At 38.0% G+C, this 16,616-nt stretch overlaps 1 protein-coding gene across 2 annotated transcripts in view; it reads left to right on the top strand.

Annotated features, from left to right (window-relative positions):
• The window catches only part of tpcn1 (two pore segment channel 1), a 63,626-nt gene extending 54,851 nt beyond the window's left edge, over nt 1-8,775 (top strand). For both annotated transcript variants that reach the window (XM_078227016.1, XM_078227017.1), the window contains exons 18-27: nt 1,663-1,770; nt 2,422-2,493; nt 2,576-2,665; nt 3,413-3,525; nt 3,606-3,652; nt 3,771-3,839; nt 4,720-4,804; nt 5,028-5,167; nt 7,163-7,243; nt 7,756-8,775. In XM_078227016.1, coding sequence (XP_078083142.1) covers nt 1,663-1,770; nt 2,422-2,493; nt 2,576-2,665; nt 3,413-3,525; nt 3,606-3,652; nt 3,771-3,839; nt 4,720-4,804; nt 5,028-5,167; nt 7,163-7,243; nt 7,756-7,881 — 931 coding nt within the window. In that variant the 3' untranslated portion in view covers nt 7,882-8,775. The remainder of the gene's footprint in view (nt 1-1,662; nt 1,771-2,421; nt 2,494-2,575; nt 2,666-3,412; nt 3,526-3,605; nt 3,653-3,770; nt 3,840-4,719; nt 4,805-5,027; nt 5,168-7,162; nt 7,244-7,755) is intronic.
• The last annotated feature ends 7,841 nt before the right edge of the window (nt 8,776-16,616 follow it).

Here is a 16,616-nt window from a genome sequence, read left to right as displayed (position 1 = left end):
AATCTGGGGGGGGGGGGGGGAAGAGATCTGGCAAGGGGATCTTTAAGTATATTGTGACATTAGTGTCCCTTTAAGAGATTATTTCTTTTTTTAAATCATGATCTCTGTAGCTCACAGCCTTAGGTGAAATTCTGATGTATATTGATTAAGATTTATACATTATAGTGGTTGTTTTGTTTCTTGTTTGTAATTGATAAAAGTTCTTGCTAATTTTATTACCGTACATATTAACTATATTCTTAAATAAACTTTGTTTGATAAAAGCTCCCTAGTGGATCAGTTGAATTATAACTTAAGTGAAACATCTCGTGCTTATCCTAGCCAAATTCAAAATGCAAAACTTTTGATTCAGGCAGGCTTCATAAAACACTTTGGAGTTTCTAATCTGAACCATAACAATATTTAAATTGAATCCACAATCTCCATCCGTGAGCTGCAGTGGAAGTCACTATCTCACCAGTGAGAATCTCAATTTTGGTGTTTCGCCAGATCTTGAGCCCCTGCCGTCGATCTCGCGGACACAGAGTGCAGGCTCAAGAACCCACCCCATCTTTGCTGGTCTCTTGTCCTTTATCGATCAGCTCATCCAAAATGTGGCCACATTGATTCCATACTATGCCAAGCCCCACTCACCCATCACACCTCTGCTCACTGACATAAATTGGCTCTCAATTGTTCCCTGATTCAGATTTATATTTCTGACCCTCTGTAAATCTCCATCCCTGTCTCTGTAATTACTGCAGCCTTATAACCCACCAAAAATTTCCTTCCTTGATTTGGAATTTATATTTATCTGATTACACCTCTCGCAAGCACTGTGACATGTTATTTTATGTAAAAGGCATACAAATGCAAGTTGCCATACTGGAAACCTTTTAAGTTTTAAGGCAAAAAGCAAATGTGTGTGTGTTTTTATATATATCTATACACACGTGTATACATAGAGTGAGAAAGTTTTTAACAATCATAAACCAAACTCAATAGTTTTGTCACCAAGACAATTCACACTCTACCTCTTTCTTTTCTCAAACTACCTTGCTAACTTGGGGTTTTTCCTCATTTGCCCTTTTAGCATCTCAGGTGACTCAGTGTCTCATCCTGCTTTTTAACACAAGCACCTTGAGGTATTAAGGCATCATATAAATACAAGTTTTTGTGAAATATTTAAGTCTGAAATTTGCAATGATGATAAAGCATGCCTGCTAGCAAAGGACACTGTGGTGTACGTGTCTGACACATTATTTAATATATTCGGGTTCAAAATAACACTTGCCTTTTAGAGAATTTATATTATATTGTTGCAAATTTCTATTATCTCTCCTTCCTAGTCCTTTATCTTGGCATATACAACATAACCAAACAATACTTCCATTGGACACGGGCAAAAAATTAGAAGAAATAACATATTTCAAAATCTTTCATCATCATTTTCATACAAAAACATCAGCATTAATAATATAATTGTAACATATTTTAAATAGAAAAGGACCCCACAAAACTTTAATCTTGCTAAAAGCAGCTGATTCAAATTTGCTGTCATTATATTGTCTGCAGTGTAGGATTCTATGCATGTGTGTGTGCATCTTTTATATGTAAAATGTAGTCAGGCGATCTGTGCTTTTGTGTACAATGCAAGCAACATGAAATACTTTCAATTTTTAGGTTTGATTTCTTGGTCACCATATTTGCATTTGTTGGAATAGTGGTCTTAGCTTTTAATATGGAACCATTCTACTTCATTGTCATCTTGAGGCCACTTCAGTTGCTAAGGTTAGTAACCAATTCTTTGCTCAGTATTTATCTCTTTCAGATAGACATTTCCACTTTCTTAATTTAGTGCAGATTTTTAAAAATGTACTTCCATTCTGAGCAGATAAACTCAGCTTTTGCTTCTGAGATTCTTTTTCTCTGTGAGCTTATTTTTGAGGTTTTTTTGCCTGGAAAATAAACGCACATTTACAGTTGAAACTGGAAACATTACTTATACAATCGGACAAATACACCATAAAAAGTTCTATTTTTATTCAAATGTCTATTCAATAGAAGTGTTAAACAAGCTGATATTTTTTAAGTTATTTCATTAAAAATTAACATTTTCTATGACTTGAGTAGAATCGCAGTTCGGCATATCCTATCTTTTGAATTAGTGGGCTAGATTTTTAACTTGCTGCCTATCCATAGTACTGAGGCTGATTGTTAATATGAGCCATTCATTTTCACAATTAAAATGAAGATTGTGTGGCTTTTAGAATATGCAGCTGCCCCAAATAGCCAATTGAACACCCATGTGGCAACTTGATAATCTAGCCCTGGCATTTGAAATTATGATGTGATCTTACAAGAATGACCATTTTATTCTGTGGTATTGTTTTGATATATTAAGAGTATAAGTGGCTAAATGATCTTGACTCTAATTTCCAGATTGTTTAAGATTAAACGGAGATACAGAGATGTTCTGGACACAATGTTTGAATTACTTCCCAGAATGGCCAGGTATAGTACATGACTTTATATTATTTTTAATATGTAGGGCAGTTTTCCTTCCATGAAGTAATTTTTACCCCCTGCCTTCCAGTTTAGGGTTGACACTCATGATTTTCTACTACTCGTTCGCAATTGTGGGAATGGAGTTTTTTGGTGATGTTCTCTATCCTAACTGTTGCAAGTAAGTGTACACATGTTTTTTTTTAACCTATGTAGATTTACTGTGCAACACAAGAATTTGACCACAGAGCATCACAACTCTTCACCTCCTCTCGTTACAATTCCTGTAGAGACTGATAAATGTTTAAAAGAAAGAAATTGCCATGACACTGATGGAAAGAAAGCCAATGAACAAGATTTGACTTTTTAAAGCTTCTGCAGTAACAAACAAACCAAAATCAGCATAATTCAAACAATTAGCAGGTGAAGTCAATTACTGACTCCCAAAGCCCTCTCTCTTATCTAAATGGACCTCTACTCATACAGGGGGGTGGCCCGAAATCCTTTCATAGGACAGTGTTACAACACCTGATAATCCCGTTTCTCGGCCTCGGAAACCTGCCTTTCTGATCTCCTTTTACTAGCTGCCACCTCAGCTACTTTATACCTCAGCGTCATAGTCCTGGCCCTATTTTGAGAGTCTTCTCACTGCTTCTTCTCTGGATCTGTACCTGTGTCTTTGTATTCTGCAACAGATTTCTACTCCTTTTGTAGAACACAAACTCTAATTTGTTATCTCAATTACAAGTCTATTTACCCTTTGCTTCAGCTCCACAGCACCCTAGATCACATGAGCATTTCTCAGAAGTCTAAGGGCACATTACCAGAATTATCTTAGTTTGGACTTGGTGATCTTCCCAAAAGAAAATACAAAGTACACAAATTATCACATTCTCCCTCAGAATGTTACCCAATTCTTTGTTTACAGTAATAGCATGGTAGCAGATTTTTATCGCTGGGAAAATCGGACCATTGGTGACAGAACTGTGATACAGGGATACTACTCCCTCAACAACTTCAATAACATCCTTAACAGTTTCGGTGAGTAACGCTTAGGTGTTACTTTACTTAGTTCAGCACGCTAGTAAAGCTCTGAAAATATATTTTTTTCTTTTTTACAGTAACTTTGTTTGAGTTGACTGTTGTAAACAATTGGTATATAATCATGGTGAGTTTTACCTTGAAATTAAACATCTTCTCCAAAGTTAATGTCTATTCCACTGAATTGTTCCTTAACTGTAAATGTTTGTAAGACAATCTTGCTATAGCTCTCTCTCTCTCCACAGGAAGGTGTGGTGTCTCAGACTACAAACTGGAGTCGCATTTACTTTATGACTTTCTACATTGTAACTATGGTGAGTAAAGGTGCTTATAGTTAATTCATTCTTCCTCAATTACATCATTACAGTGTTTATCATTTATAATTAACTTCAAAAGTTATTAATGAACTTAAGCTAAAGCTATCAATCCTAATAAAATCAGAAAATGCTGGAAATACTCAGCAAGTCAGGTGGCATCTGTGTGGAGAGAGAAACAGAGTCAACGGGCAGAATTTTCCGTCCCCCCGCCCCACTGACGGGATCTTCCGATCTCGACAAAGTCAACGGTGATTTGAGTGTCTTTCCACATCAGCTGCAGGGAAAGTCGCCATGGCAGAGCCAGAAAATCCCAGCCAACCTTTCAGGTTTATGATCTTTCATCAGATCAGGGGAAAGTTGGAAATATAACAGGTTTTGAGCTAATGAGAGGATGGCAGTGGAAAGAAGAACAAAAGAGATCTGAGATAAGGTGGAAAACAGGTGAGATTAAGTTACTTTAAAGGATGAAGGGGATCATTTATATGGAAAAGTTAGGCCACATCCAGTGGAAATAGAAGATTTAAAAGAATGAACAGTGATCTTGTTGAAACAAGAGGGGAATTGACAGGGTGAATGCTGAGAGGATATTTCCCCTTATGACTGCAACTAGGAGACACAGTTTAAAAATAGAGGTCACACGTTTAAGATGGAGATGAGGAGAAATGTTTTCTCTCAGGAGATCATTAGTCTGTGGTATTTTCTACCCCAGAGAGTAGCGGTGACAGGATCATTGAATATTTTTAAGGCTTAGTTGGATAGATTCTTGATTGACAAGATAGTCAAAGGCGATCGGGGGGGCTAACAGGAAAAGTAGTGTTGAGGATGTCATGAGCTGCTGGGTTTATTTTGCGTGTAACTTCTTTTTTTTCTCATTTAGGTTGTACTTACTATTATCGTTGCATTTATTTTGGATGCATTTCTGTTCCGCATGAACTATAGTCGAAAAAACAAAGATGAGGAAGGTATGTGTCATTCAAGTTAATTTCCATTACTGATATTTTCTTTTTGCTGTTGTCTCATTATGCTTTGTCTTTTAATTTAACATTTCTTACGTCCTGCTTTTCTTTGGCATTTAAACGTGATCAGTTAATACCAGAGATTGGTATAGTGGGCTATGCTCTAATTTTGTGTTTTTACAACAAGATTATGTATGCACTTTACATTCTGATCTTTCGTCTATAACAGATGAAAATGGAATTGTCTTTGAGACTGAGGTTGACAAGGAGGAAATTGATAGACTTCTTGAGTTCAACAAACAGAATGGTTCCTCATCTTCTGAGATCTCTGGACTTTTTAAACTGTCATCCAGAATGACAAGCAATGATGTATGTAGCTATACACAACACAATTTCTCTTTCTTGTACTCATTGTTCCTCTCTTATTTGCATTTTAACAATTTGTTATTATTCCCTAATTATTAAATGTGGGTAATATTGTCATTTTAAATCTCCATATCCAGGATAACAAAGGGTAGTGTATAGGCAGTCAGTGTAAGATAATTAAACAAATCTGAAAATGACTGTGTTCCTTTCAGCCTGCGTATTGCCATGTTTGTGTATAGCAACATATTTTATGTAATGTTAACTTGAAATTCACAAAATGATTACAAATGAGATCCAGGGTTTAGTGCGATACGTGTTCACCACTGGGTGGCAGTTTTAACACATGTATGATATTCAGTTTGACAGATGTCATTTCATAATCAACCATTAACATAAATTATTTTCAACTTCCACAATTTCTTAGCGAGTTTACTTGGGAAGCACTGAGCTGTGTAGAGTCAAAGGTCTTGAATTCAAACCTTTGTTACTGCTGACTTACCCAATTATAGCATAGGCACCACAAAGTCATGGGGATAGAGGAATCGAGGTGGGTTTCTGCATGTGAGAATTCTCTGCTGGTCTCTGCTGCAAGTGCACAGGCAGGCATTGAGTGACGACAAGATTCATCAGAACTGTGAAATCGTTCTCATTGGATAGCTTGCTTCTGTCCAGGCCAACTCATGAATTATGGTCACCGTCGGAGAGGCAACGAAAAGTGGCAAGAATTCTCAAAAGTATACCTTGCCAAGTGTAGAAACCTTCAAAAAGGAGAGAGGAAAGGGAGAGGAGAAAATTGGAAAAAAATTAAAATAATTTTGCAGTGTTAATATATGATTTGTATATATATTTAATTCCCCGATCTAAATATTTGCAGCTGTAGTATTCAAAAGAAACCTAAAATTAATCGTACTTGATATGCATTTAGTTGATTTATTTCCTTACAAAATGTTTTTAGAATGATGTGGGAAGAGTATAACTAAGATCATACTATACAGGGTCTGTGAGGGAAAAGACCTGTACAACCCAAGTAGCCTTTTTTCGTTCCATTCTTATGATATTGTTCGGAATCAGAAACAATCCATATGCCAAACCCCTGATTTAAACCGTTCCCAAGAAAAGGGATAGATAGATTGGAAGCATACAACTTTTCACTTTGTGCTGCTCACACATATGACTTAATGGACCCCTGAGAGAGGTATATATGGAAACTGACCTAAAAACCTTTTGTTTTGCTGGGAATGTCATATGGATAGGATGTAACCAAAAGAAAGGAGAAATAGAAGATAATTACGAGGGCCATTGATCTTAACTGTGCTGTTTCATATTGAAGGGAGTTTTAAATCTCAAAAATGGGTGGGTTTGAGTCGGCTGGTATGTAAAAATGAAAAAATCTGTAATTTGACCCTAATCAACCAGCTTCTAATTTTACCAGGAACAGGCAATGCAGGAGATGGGTTGGTCATTTGAATAATATAACGAGGCTGTATGCCACACAGTTAGCCACTATTTTAAATTTACCCTGGCTGGCTGAGGTTTCTGAGCTTCGAGCAACCTGTTAGCCAAAGGAAGCTGAGTACTACTGCATCCAGGAAGGTAGCTGCTCAATCCATGCCGATCTCACATCCTCCCCTCCAACCCGGAGTCCGATCTCCTCCACCACCAATCCTTCGGATCTCCCCCTCTCCACCTGCTCCGATTTCTGACGTGGAGCTGAAGGCGCTGGAAATCCGGTGGTTGGAGACTCACGAAGGCTCTGGTGCCCAGCGGGTAGCCTGCTAAACGGCCTCCGCTTGAATCTCCCGGTCCACTGCGCTGGCTGGAAGAATCGCCCCTATGCTTTCCAACATCAAAATATACCTCCCTGCACCCCCCCCATCTCTGCATCAGCGATTATCGGGACCTGTGTGTTTTGTGACAGAAGCAATCTCTTTTTCAAGAGAACATTTTAAGAGTGTCTTCATCTTTATGACATGAAAACTGTTTCTTGTATTATTACAGCAGCTTAAAATGGTTTTTATTGGAAGAAGATTAAGAACCAAATGTGACCTGAGCATTAAAATGTATGAAGAGGAGATTCGGGTATGAAAATCTTTACAATAATGTACGCATTTATCTTTAGAAAATAGACAAGCCCATTTAGATAATTTGACTTGTTAGAGTATCTTTCAGAGTGAAATACATCTGCAAAATTACCCACAATAAACATTCACCATTAAGGAGTTAACTTCTTCAAAAAAGGGAGGGTAGAAATTGATTGGAGCAGGAATGAGATTGCAGTACTATTGCTATTATAAATGGAAACTGCTGATTGGGACAGCAGCTGGACAAAAGTTACCAGCTACAATCTAAACAAAATTAAGGCAATTTTGGTGCGTTATATTCCTCTGATTTGCTTGTGGGGTGTGATTTAGAGGTCAGTTTGTTCTTGTGAAGCCTACAATATGTTAAAGGGCATATGAATTATTGCCCATGCTGTACATTTAAATATATTATAGAAGAATTATAGAAACCACTTCAGTGAGATGTTATATTTTTTGCCAGCTCCTGTCTCTCAGAGCATACAACAATAAAAATGTCTCCCTTTCCAACAGGAATGGTATGAAGAGCATGCACGGGTAAACCAAATGCAGCAGGACCAACCACTGGAATGTATTTTGAACTCAAGCACTCACCAGTCTTCTGCGGAATTACGACAGCGATCTCAGACTGTAACTTAGAACTATATAACCTACTTATCCACTATGCAATAATTATTCAGTGTTACTTTATATTTTGTGATTTGCACACATGCACTTGGGGATGTTTTGCCAGTTATAAGAGCTACTGTGTTGGCAGAATCCTGGCAAGGGCTAGAATCGTGAAGGATAGTGGCCATATTATTGAGATATTTTATCTGATCACTTTTACCTGTGGTAGGTTATATGTAAAATTGTATCTCTTTTTAATGTGTCTGTGAAATATGGAAGAGATATTTTAAGTTTCTTTCATTTTTAGCTTTATTCCGTCTCTTCATTTGTTACCTGGCCTTAACAAGTGCTTTCTGAATAGCTACTCTCAGAATTTTAGTATAATATCTATCCAGCCAGCACTTTGTTTATTTGTAGTGAGTCAGTCCTCATTGTCTGAGTCTGCCCATATTATGTAATGTTCTTCGAAGAATCACCGTCTCTTGACAAAATCTAATTCCCAAGCTCACTTCTATTTGAAAGCCATAGTGTTAAATGCAGGGTGACAGGTGAAAGTATTAATGGAACATTAGCCTAACATTAGTATAAAAATGTAGTCCTTTCAGATACAGTTGCCACTACACTTGGGAAGTAGATTAAAAGTTCAATTCCTGTTTTTTTTTGGAAGCTTATTGATGCTAAATTTGTTTTTTGACTACCGTAGGCATTACAAAACCCATGCCTTGCTTAGCGTGTACACACATTATATAACATGCGTCTTCAACGTATAGTATTTCTTTGATTGGACCAGCAGTGTTATTTGCTGAATTCTGTGTGTGTTTCAGACAGTGTAAAATTTAATTGTTCTTGTTTACAGGAGTTTTGTATTAGACATGGTCATGTCAACCACCCTTTTGCTAATACAAGGGGTAATGCTTTCTATGTGAATCATCTTTTATTTTGTTGTATGTTGGTAAAACTGAAGGAAACAGCTCTGCTGGAACAGTGTACCATTTCCAGTTATCAAAGTGAGGTGAGAGCTAAAGTGGCAAATTGACTTTGTTTATCTAGCATTTGAGTGCAGTGGCACAAGGTCTGGATTTCCATCTTCAAAGTGTGAATTGTCAGTCAAGTAATTGTCCAGTGTTGAGATTTCACCTCATATCCAGCAGTTCCCATGCTATTTTAATTGCGAGGTAAACTGGGTGTTGTCATGTGCATTGCCTCCAAAAAGCAGGCCCAAGGCAGAAGCAGATGCTGTGGCAGGCAGGTTAGAAGGCATTCCCTGGGACATCAATCCTGTTCGGTAGATAAGTGTGAGGCCTCATAACTCTCACCTCCCTCAATTCCCCCTCCCCATCTATGCCCCCTCCAAAACCCCCATGTTTACTCACTCAATCCCCATACCCAATCACCACATGCTCCCTCCATATCCACTCACCAGTATTCACAATGTACAGAATTCTTTGAGTCCTATAATAATATTGGGAAGTTCATAAAACTTTTAACAGCCCCTGTTGAGCTGAATCTTAGTATTTGGAGCTCAGCCAAGCATTCATAATGGAATGACACTGCACAGCTGTATAAACAATACCTCCAGAACTGAACATATTAGAATATTTGATGTCATTGAACAGCATGGGTTTCCTCTGGGTGCTCCGGTTTCCTCCCACAGTCCAAAGATGTGTGGGTTAGGTTGAATTGCCATGCTAAATTGACCCTCGTGTCAGGGGAGGAGCAGGGTAAATATGTGGGGTTACAGGAGTAGGGCCTGGGTGGGATTGTGGCTGGTGCAGAGTCGATGGGCTGAATAGCCTCCTGCACTGTAGGGATTTTATTTTTCTATTCTATGAAAGAGCTCAGGCACCAGGTTCAACCTTTGAAGCAGAGAAGCAAATGTCTGAGCAGCACTCAGAGGCTGGGTAGACTGGGACTTTTGTCCCTGGAGTGTGTAGGAGGCTTAGGGGTGATTATATAGAGGTCTCTAAAATAATGAGGGGCATAGGTAAGATAGATAGCCAGCACCTATTCCCAAAGGTAGGGGAGTTTAAGGTGAGAGGGGAGAGATACAAAAGGGTCCAGAGAGACATTTTTTTCCAGAGGGTGAGAGTCTGGAATGAGCTGCCAGAGGTAGTAGTAGAGGTGGGTACAATTTTGTCTTTTAAAAAGCATTTGGACAGTTACATGGGTAAGATTGGTATAGAGCGATATGGGCCAAATGTGGGCAATTGGGACTAGTTTAATGGTAAAAACTGGGCGGCATGGATAAATTGGGCCAAAGGGCTTGTTTCCATGCTGTAAACCTCTATGACTTCAGAGAGCTCCGACATCTGCTTAAGTTTGAAAGTAGGGGAAAATATATCTGAGCTGTCAATCAATGAAAATATTAAATCATGGAAGGCCATTGACATAGTCAAATCTGAATGTCACTAGTGTTCAGTGCAGAATAGCACTTTATCCATTATAATTTGCTGTAATGCATCTGAAAGCTTTTCCACTTTCACAATGCTGCTTAATTTATTGGTCACTATTCTTTTAAAATATATTTTAATCTCTATTGTACAGCATTACATTCAGATGTGACTTTTGAACTTAGGCTCCAAACACCAGACGATGACTCCCCCTCCTCCCCTCCCCCCTCCCCCTCCCTCCTCCCCCCCGCCCGCCCAATAGCTCATGATGCCTCAGAAGCTGCTATAAACCACATCGCCTTCAGAAACTGGCCAGACTCCATCAGTACTGAGGGGGATGGGTCTGAAAAGTCCATCCTCATAATGAAACCAGCAAGGATGGGAATACTGCCTGCAGGCTCGCTACCCACACCTTTATCCAACGCCACTCAAGTTGTCAAGAATGGGAATATGAGCAGGAATTCTGGGATCCCAGGAAGCCACCCATCTCCGTTCCAGCACTGACAGAAGCAAGAAAATCCAGCCCAAGGCATTGTGCATGAGTAATGCAAACCTTCTTGCGTCTTTGTTTTCGTGAAACCAAAATTATAAAGCATGATAAAGTACTACACAGGCCAACCTGAAGGCAGATGAGGGAGAACATGTTACCTTTGGGCAGTAGCAGGCTGGAGTCCAATAATGTCAGTGTGGAAATGTAACAGTATTCTGGAGTTTTGTTTGATTTGTGGATTATAAATATTTATCACAGAATTTTATCCTTGGGTTATCAACTGTTCATGACATTGCAGATACTCCACAAACAAAGCACAATGTACTTTCTCACTCCCTGCTTATGATCTCGGGATTCAAGGACAACTTTATATTGAACTAATAGGATGTGATTTGATGAAGTAGTAGTTTTGGCATCGTGATTATGCCCTGCCAGTTTTGCTGCAGTAGCTATGTTGGCTACAAAATTTGAAGGTTTAGTTGTTACAAAATTATAGGGAACCCAATTATGAATAAACAACTAACTGTGATAAGATTCAACAAAATAGTCAATGTACTATACAGATACTAAACCATAAAGTTGGAAATTGGCCACTTTGAATCATTTTTATTCACTGGGATGCGAGCTATGTGAAACTTGGTATGTTAATTTTAATGCTACACAAATCAGCAGCATTTACATTGAACTTAGCACACTTATTTCATCTCTGGAATTTTGGTTTGGGTTTTAAGGCTACTAGTCAATTTATTAACTTAATCCATTTAGATGTTTTAGATGAGAGCTTTCCAATGGAAGATAATTAACAAAATGTAACATAAATCTGAATTAGATTTTTTTATTTTTAAATACTATGTAACGGCTGTATGTAACAGATGTATTACCGTCTATCCAAATACACTCCTGTACATTAAAAAAACAAGTTGTTAAAGAGGGTTCTTATTTTCCAAAAATAATATACATAGCTCAGGTGTGAACATGAACATTTATGTTTTAAAGTATTTTTTGTTAATATGTTAAAATTGTATCTCATCTCGCTCTCATTTGAAGGCGATTGGATTTCATATATATCAAGGAAAGTCCTAATTCAACCCTTCAAAGTTATTAATTTGGTCAAATATTTAAAGTTTTAACTATCATATATTCTCTGATCTGTAACATTAAAAAAAAGACTTAAATTTTCATTCGAAAGACACTCCTTCCCATGCCATGAACATAACAATGCCCTTAAGATCAGACCCATCATTTATTTGCATTTTGCGATGTGGAGGATTAATCCTGCACTAAACTAAAATATATTTTGCCATATCTTTCTAGAACATAAAATATTTTGATGTTTAATATAGCTTGGTTGGTGCGTAAACTAATATTAAGCAGTTAAATACTTATGGTTTTAGTGGTATAATTTAATTATATATGAAGCAATTCTCTTTTGAGAAGAGGGAGTTGATTGCTTCATTTGAATTTATAATTTTATTAAACCACTGCCACTACTTAGGCAATTTTAAAATCAAAATGACTGTACCAAGTGTCATCATATTTGAATACATTCTGAAAATTTTAATGTTTTAAAACTTGGCTTAAGTATATTGTGTTTAACCCTAGCACTGTGCGATATTGCCCAGAACTAGCTATTTTATCTGGATCACTGAGCAGAAATTTACTTCATTTTTCACGTAAAATTTAAGATAAATGTATGTTGAGTGGTAAAGCACACAACTTGTAATATTAAAGTAATTACACTTTGTGCAAGAGTAATGTGAAAAGAATAATTTTGACTGTTTCAGTAGCTGCGGTCAAAATTTAATCTGGCTTTGAGTAATTCATCCTTTTTACCAATTATTTAACTATAGATCACCATCTGTTTAGATTATCGATTAGATTAGGTAAAATGTAGTAAAAGCAGAGAGATTGAATGTACTAATTGTCTGCACGTAAAAGCATTTTGTAACATAGTTTATTTTTATAAAGTGCAGCTTCTATTGCCTATATAGCTATCCCAGGTGGATTACAAATCAATTCATCTATGACTATATAGATTTAACACCTTGTCAGTGGGCCATGAATATTCTGTATTCAAACTATATTAGCATTTATAGAAGGGTAATTGTTTTTAGTTGTAGTGATAGAGGGCAAATGTGATTTGAAATGTCTTTTTTCTAAATTATCTACGTCAATTTAGCTCTGTGCAACCCGGCTCTATTTCTGCATTTTCTCTGCTGATGCTCCAATCAGGAACTAAGTATTGTTTAAAAAAAACCCATATGAAACAACTGAGTTTGCTTTGTTTCATTCTCAGTTTGGGTATAATTTTCCAACTAACACTGCAGCAATTGGAGTGTTTTCACCAATGTAGGCAGAGATTGCTCCTATGATGGTAGCAATATCAGACTATAGAGTAATGTTGGAGTTCTTCACTAGCCTCTGAAAACATCCACGCAAAGTTAGTGTAGAATGCCAAACCATTCAGAACTATTGTGTAATATTCGATTTCCAAACGGGTTTTCAGCCATATATCAAAGAGCACCTATTTCTAAAACATTGCCCAACTTGGCATCAGTCTCAACTCTGCATCAGTCTCAACTCATTTAATGTTCAAACCTTCAACGATGCTCTTGTTAACTGTAAAACTGACTATTCCAATGCACTTCTGGATAGCCTTCCACATTCTACCTTCTATAAACTTATCCAAAATTTACAGTTGTGTCCTAACTCGTACCAAGTCCTGTTCATCCATTACCTCAATGCTTGCTAACCTTCGTTGGCTCCATTAAGTAATGTTTCAATTTTAAAATTATCATTCCTGTTTTCAAATTCCTCTGTGGCCTGCCTCATGCCTCCCTATCTCTAATTTCTTCCAGCCCCAAAGCTGATCAAGATATCTGCACTAATCATGACCTCATCAGCATCCACGATTTTAATTGCTGCGCCATTGTCGCCAGCTGCCTAATCTCTCAAATTCCTTCCCTCCCTACACCTCCCCATCTCTACCTCACCTTTTAAAACACTCTAAGGCCCACTTTGGTAATTTCCTCATGTATCTTCTGTGGCTGTATCAAATTTTGCTTCATAAAGCTCTTGTGAAATGCCTTGGGATGTGTTTGTTCATATAGCACCTTTAATGAAATAAGTTAGTGTTGTATTGAAAATATTCAAAAGTTTCACTTGTGATTTTACAAAATAAATTCCAGATGCTGACAGTGAAAAACAGGGGAATGGCACTCTTTCTTTTGGTGAGCCACGAGTCCATCTTAAAAAAAACCTCATTCTCACTGGAGTTGACCATACGGGTGTGTGACTCGCTCAAAGTGGCTGTAGCTGTACATTAAGAACGTTAACAGCTGCATAAAAACCCCAACAATGGACACAGGCAGTCAGAACAAGATGCCGACACCTTGAACAGCTCCAAGACCACCTCTGAAATGTAATGCCAGTGGGAAGGCAGTATTAGAAAGTGTTACAAATGTAAATTTGCTCCTTACAGCCTGGACTTGAAGAATCTTATAGTCCAATGACTGGACTTCCCAACATGTTTATTTTGAAAATTTCTGCAAGTAATAACCTCTGACGGAGAAAATAAGTTTAAAATATGTAAAAGGAAAATAGTGGTTTTCAATAAAATGGAGTAAATATCTCTTCTGGATTCTGAAGTACTGAAAAACACAATGTTGGATGGCCCATGTGATTTTTGGGGGGAAATATTTTATGTTGGAATGATGATCCCTTGAAAAACTAGGTTTTTCTGGATGATTTTTTTATTATACAAAAGTTTCAGGAACTGATGTGACCAAGCTACCTAGGAGATAAACAGCAAACAAATTTATTGCAGGGAACATCGCTTTCAAGCAATTTAGGTTAGAGCAAGCCGTTTGCAGCTAACATCTTTCAGCAGAATTTGGCTAAACTTATTTGTGGTGACCAAAAACATTTAGAAACCCTTGATAACTGAAGGAGTCTAAATAGCGAGTTGAACTTATGGGATAGCAGAGAAGAGTGCATGTTCTTGTAGGCAACAGTCCAGAGTTAAAGAACATAAATACCAGGAGAATTCTAACCCAAAGTGGATAGACTGAAGATGCTAGCAATGCCGGTGTTGAAGTGACAGCCTTCAGCCATGATCAATGCAAGTGAAAGAGCCTTGTGCTTATACAAATATACTCAAACCAGGTGATTAATCTTCTGCTTTGAACATTAAGGATGCAGGTCAAATAGGTGAAGGAAATTAGAGTTAATGGGGGTTAGAGTAACTTCACTATATTTTGCCCATCTTTAATGTAACTGACTCTTTAGTATTTATGGCCTTTGCTTGGTGTCAAATTTTTGATTTAAAACAGTGAACCTTGTGGCTCCACTTAAACATTATGGGCAGGATTTTTACAGACTCGCTGGTCCTGAAATCAAAATCCCAGCCAAGGTCAACAGACCTTTGCGACCTGCTCCAATTCCCATGGCAGGTGGGACAGTAAAATTCTGGCCTATAGGTCTCTGATTAATGATCTTGATAGAGACCCAAAGACTTATTCTTCCCCATCCTGGTTTTTAAACATATGCCCTTCATACTGAGTGTGCACTCAGTAAAGGAATATTGGGTATACCCACAAATGTTGGGATATATTCAGGGTAGTTTTTTTTTGGAATCGTCAGTCATCCACATATATGCAGACATTGGCCAGTTTGCACAGAACTGAAGTGTCTCTGCAAGCTTACCCAGGATTAGCAATAATTGGGCTGCAAGTCAGGTTCTAGGCCAGTGCGAAAGCACATACATCACCTGACAAGCAAATTTAGGGTGCATGTGGGACATAGCACTAACTCCACACCACCTGCTTATATTAAAAGGTGACTGAAAAGCTAATGAGGTTGGATTATTTTTGTTGGGCCGAGTGTACACTACAGTCACCCTGGTTTTCATTCCAAATGTTGGTTCAGGTCAAAGAAACTTCCTACATCAAGGTCTCATTAGAAAGTTGTGTGGGTTCAAGTCCCACTCGATCAGTATTGCTACAGTACCAGTATTTTCTTTTGAATGAGACAAGGTTGCAACTAAGTCACAATGAGAGAAAGCTCTGGCATTGCATTAGCCAATATTTCATTCTTTAATGCCATAGTTTTAGCCAATTTAGGTTTGAGGGCTTAGGATGCTGTGCTCAAAATTGGCTTCAATGTTAAGTACTGATGGAATATCCTGAGGTTATGTGCTATTACTCCCAAGTTAAATCTTTGCATCATTTCAGTTCTTACTAAATAGCTTTGCCATTCATGTAACTCAAGACAGAAAGCATGACCAATGGGTGTGACCTTTAGATGCATCTTGCCTCTAAACCACTACCCAGAGTTTAGGGATACATATCAGCAGCATGATTTTCCCCTTAAGGGAGCCCCTGCACTGCAATTTTGATAGCAATGGTCTAGAACATGACAGCAAAGATGAATGCAGAAAATCCATTACTACTTGGGTCACTGCAAAATCTTCCCATTCTACCAGTGTCTGTGTGGGTTTCCTCCCACAGTCCAAAGATGGGCAGGTTAGGTGGATTGGCTATGCTAAATTGCCCCATGTGGAGATGCCAGCATTGGACTGGGGTAAACACTAAGAGTTTTAACAACACCAGGTTAAAGTCCAACAAACCTGTTGGACTTTAACCTGGTGTTGTTAAAACTCTTACTGAAATTGCCCCTCGTCAGGGGACTAGCTAGGACAAATGCATGGCATTGTGGGGATAGGGCCTGGGTGGAATTGTGGTTGGTGCACACAACGGGCTGAATGGCCTCTTCCTGCACTGTTGGATTCTGATTCACTACTTGCCAAAGCCCAATTATGGACCAATAAAACAGACTAAACAAAAATCCAATTTTGCCTTGAACTATAGCTTCAGAATCACTTGAAT

This window comes from Mustelus asterias, chromosome 13, assembly GCF_964213995.1.
Source record: "Mustelus asterias chromosome 13, sMusAst1.hap1.1, whole genome shotgun sequence".
Classification (NCBI taxonomy): domain Eukaryota; kingdom Metazoa; phylum Chordata; class Chondrichthyes; order Carcharhiniformes; family Triakidae; genus Mustelus; species Mustelus asterias.
This window is presented reverse-complemented; position numbering and strand designations above follow the sequence as displayed.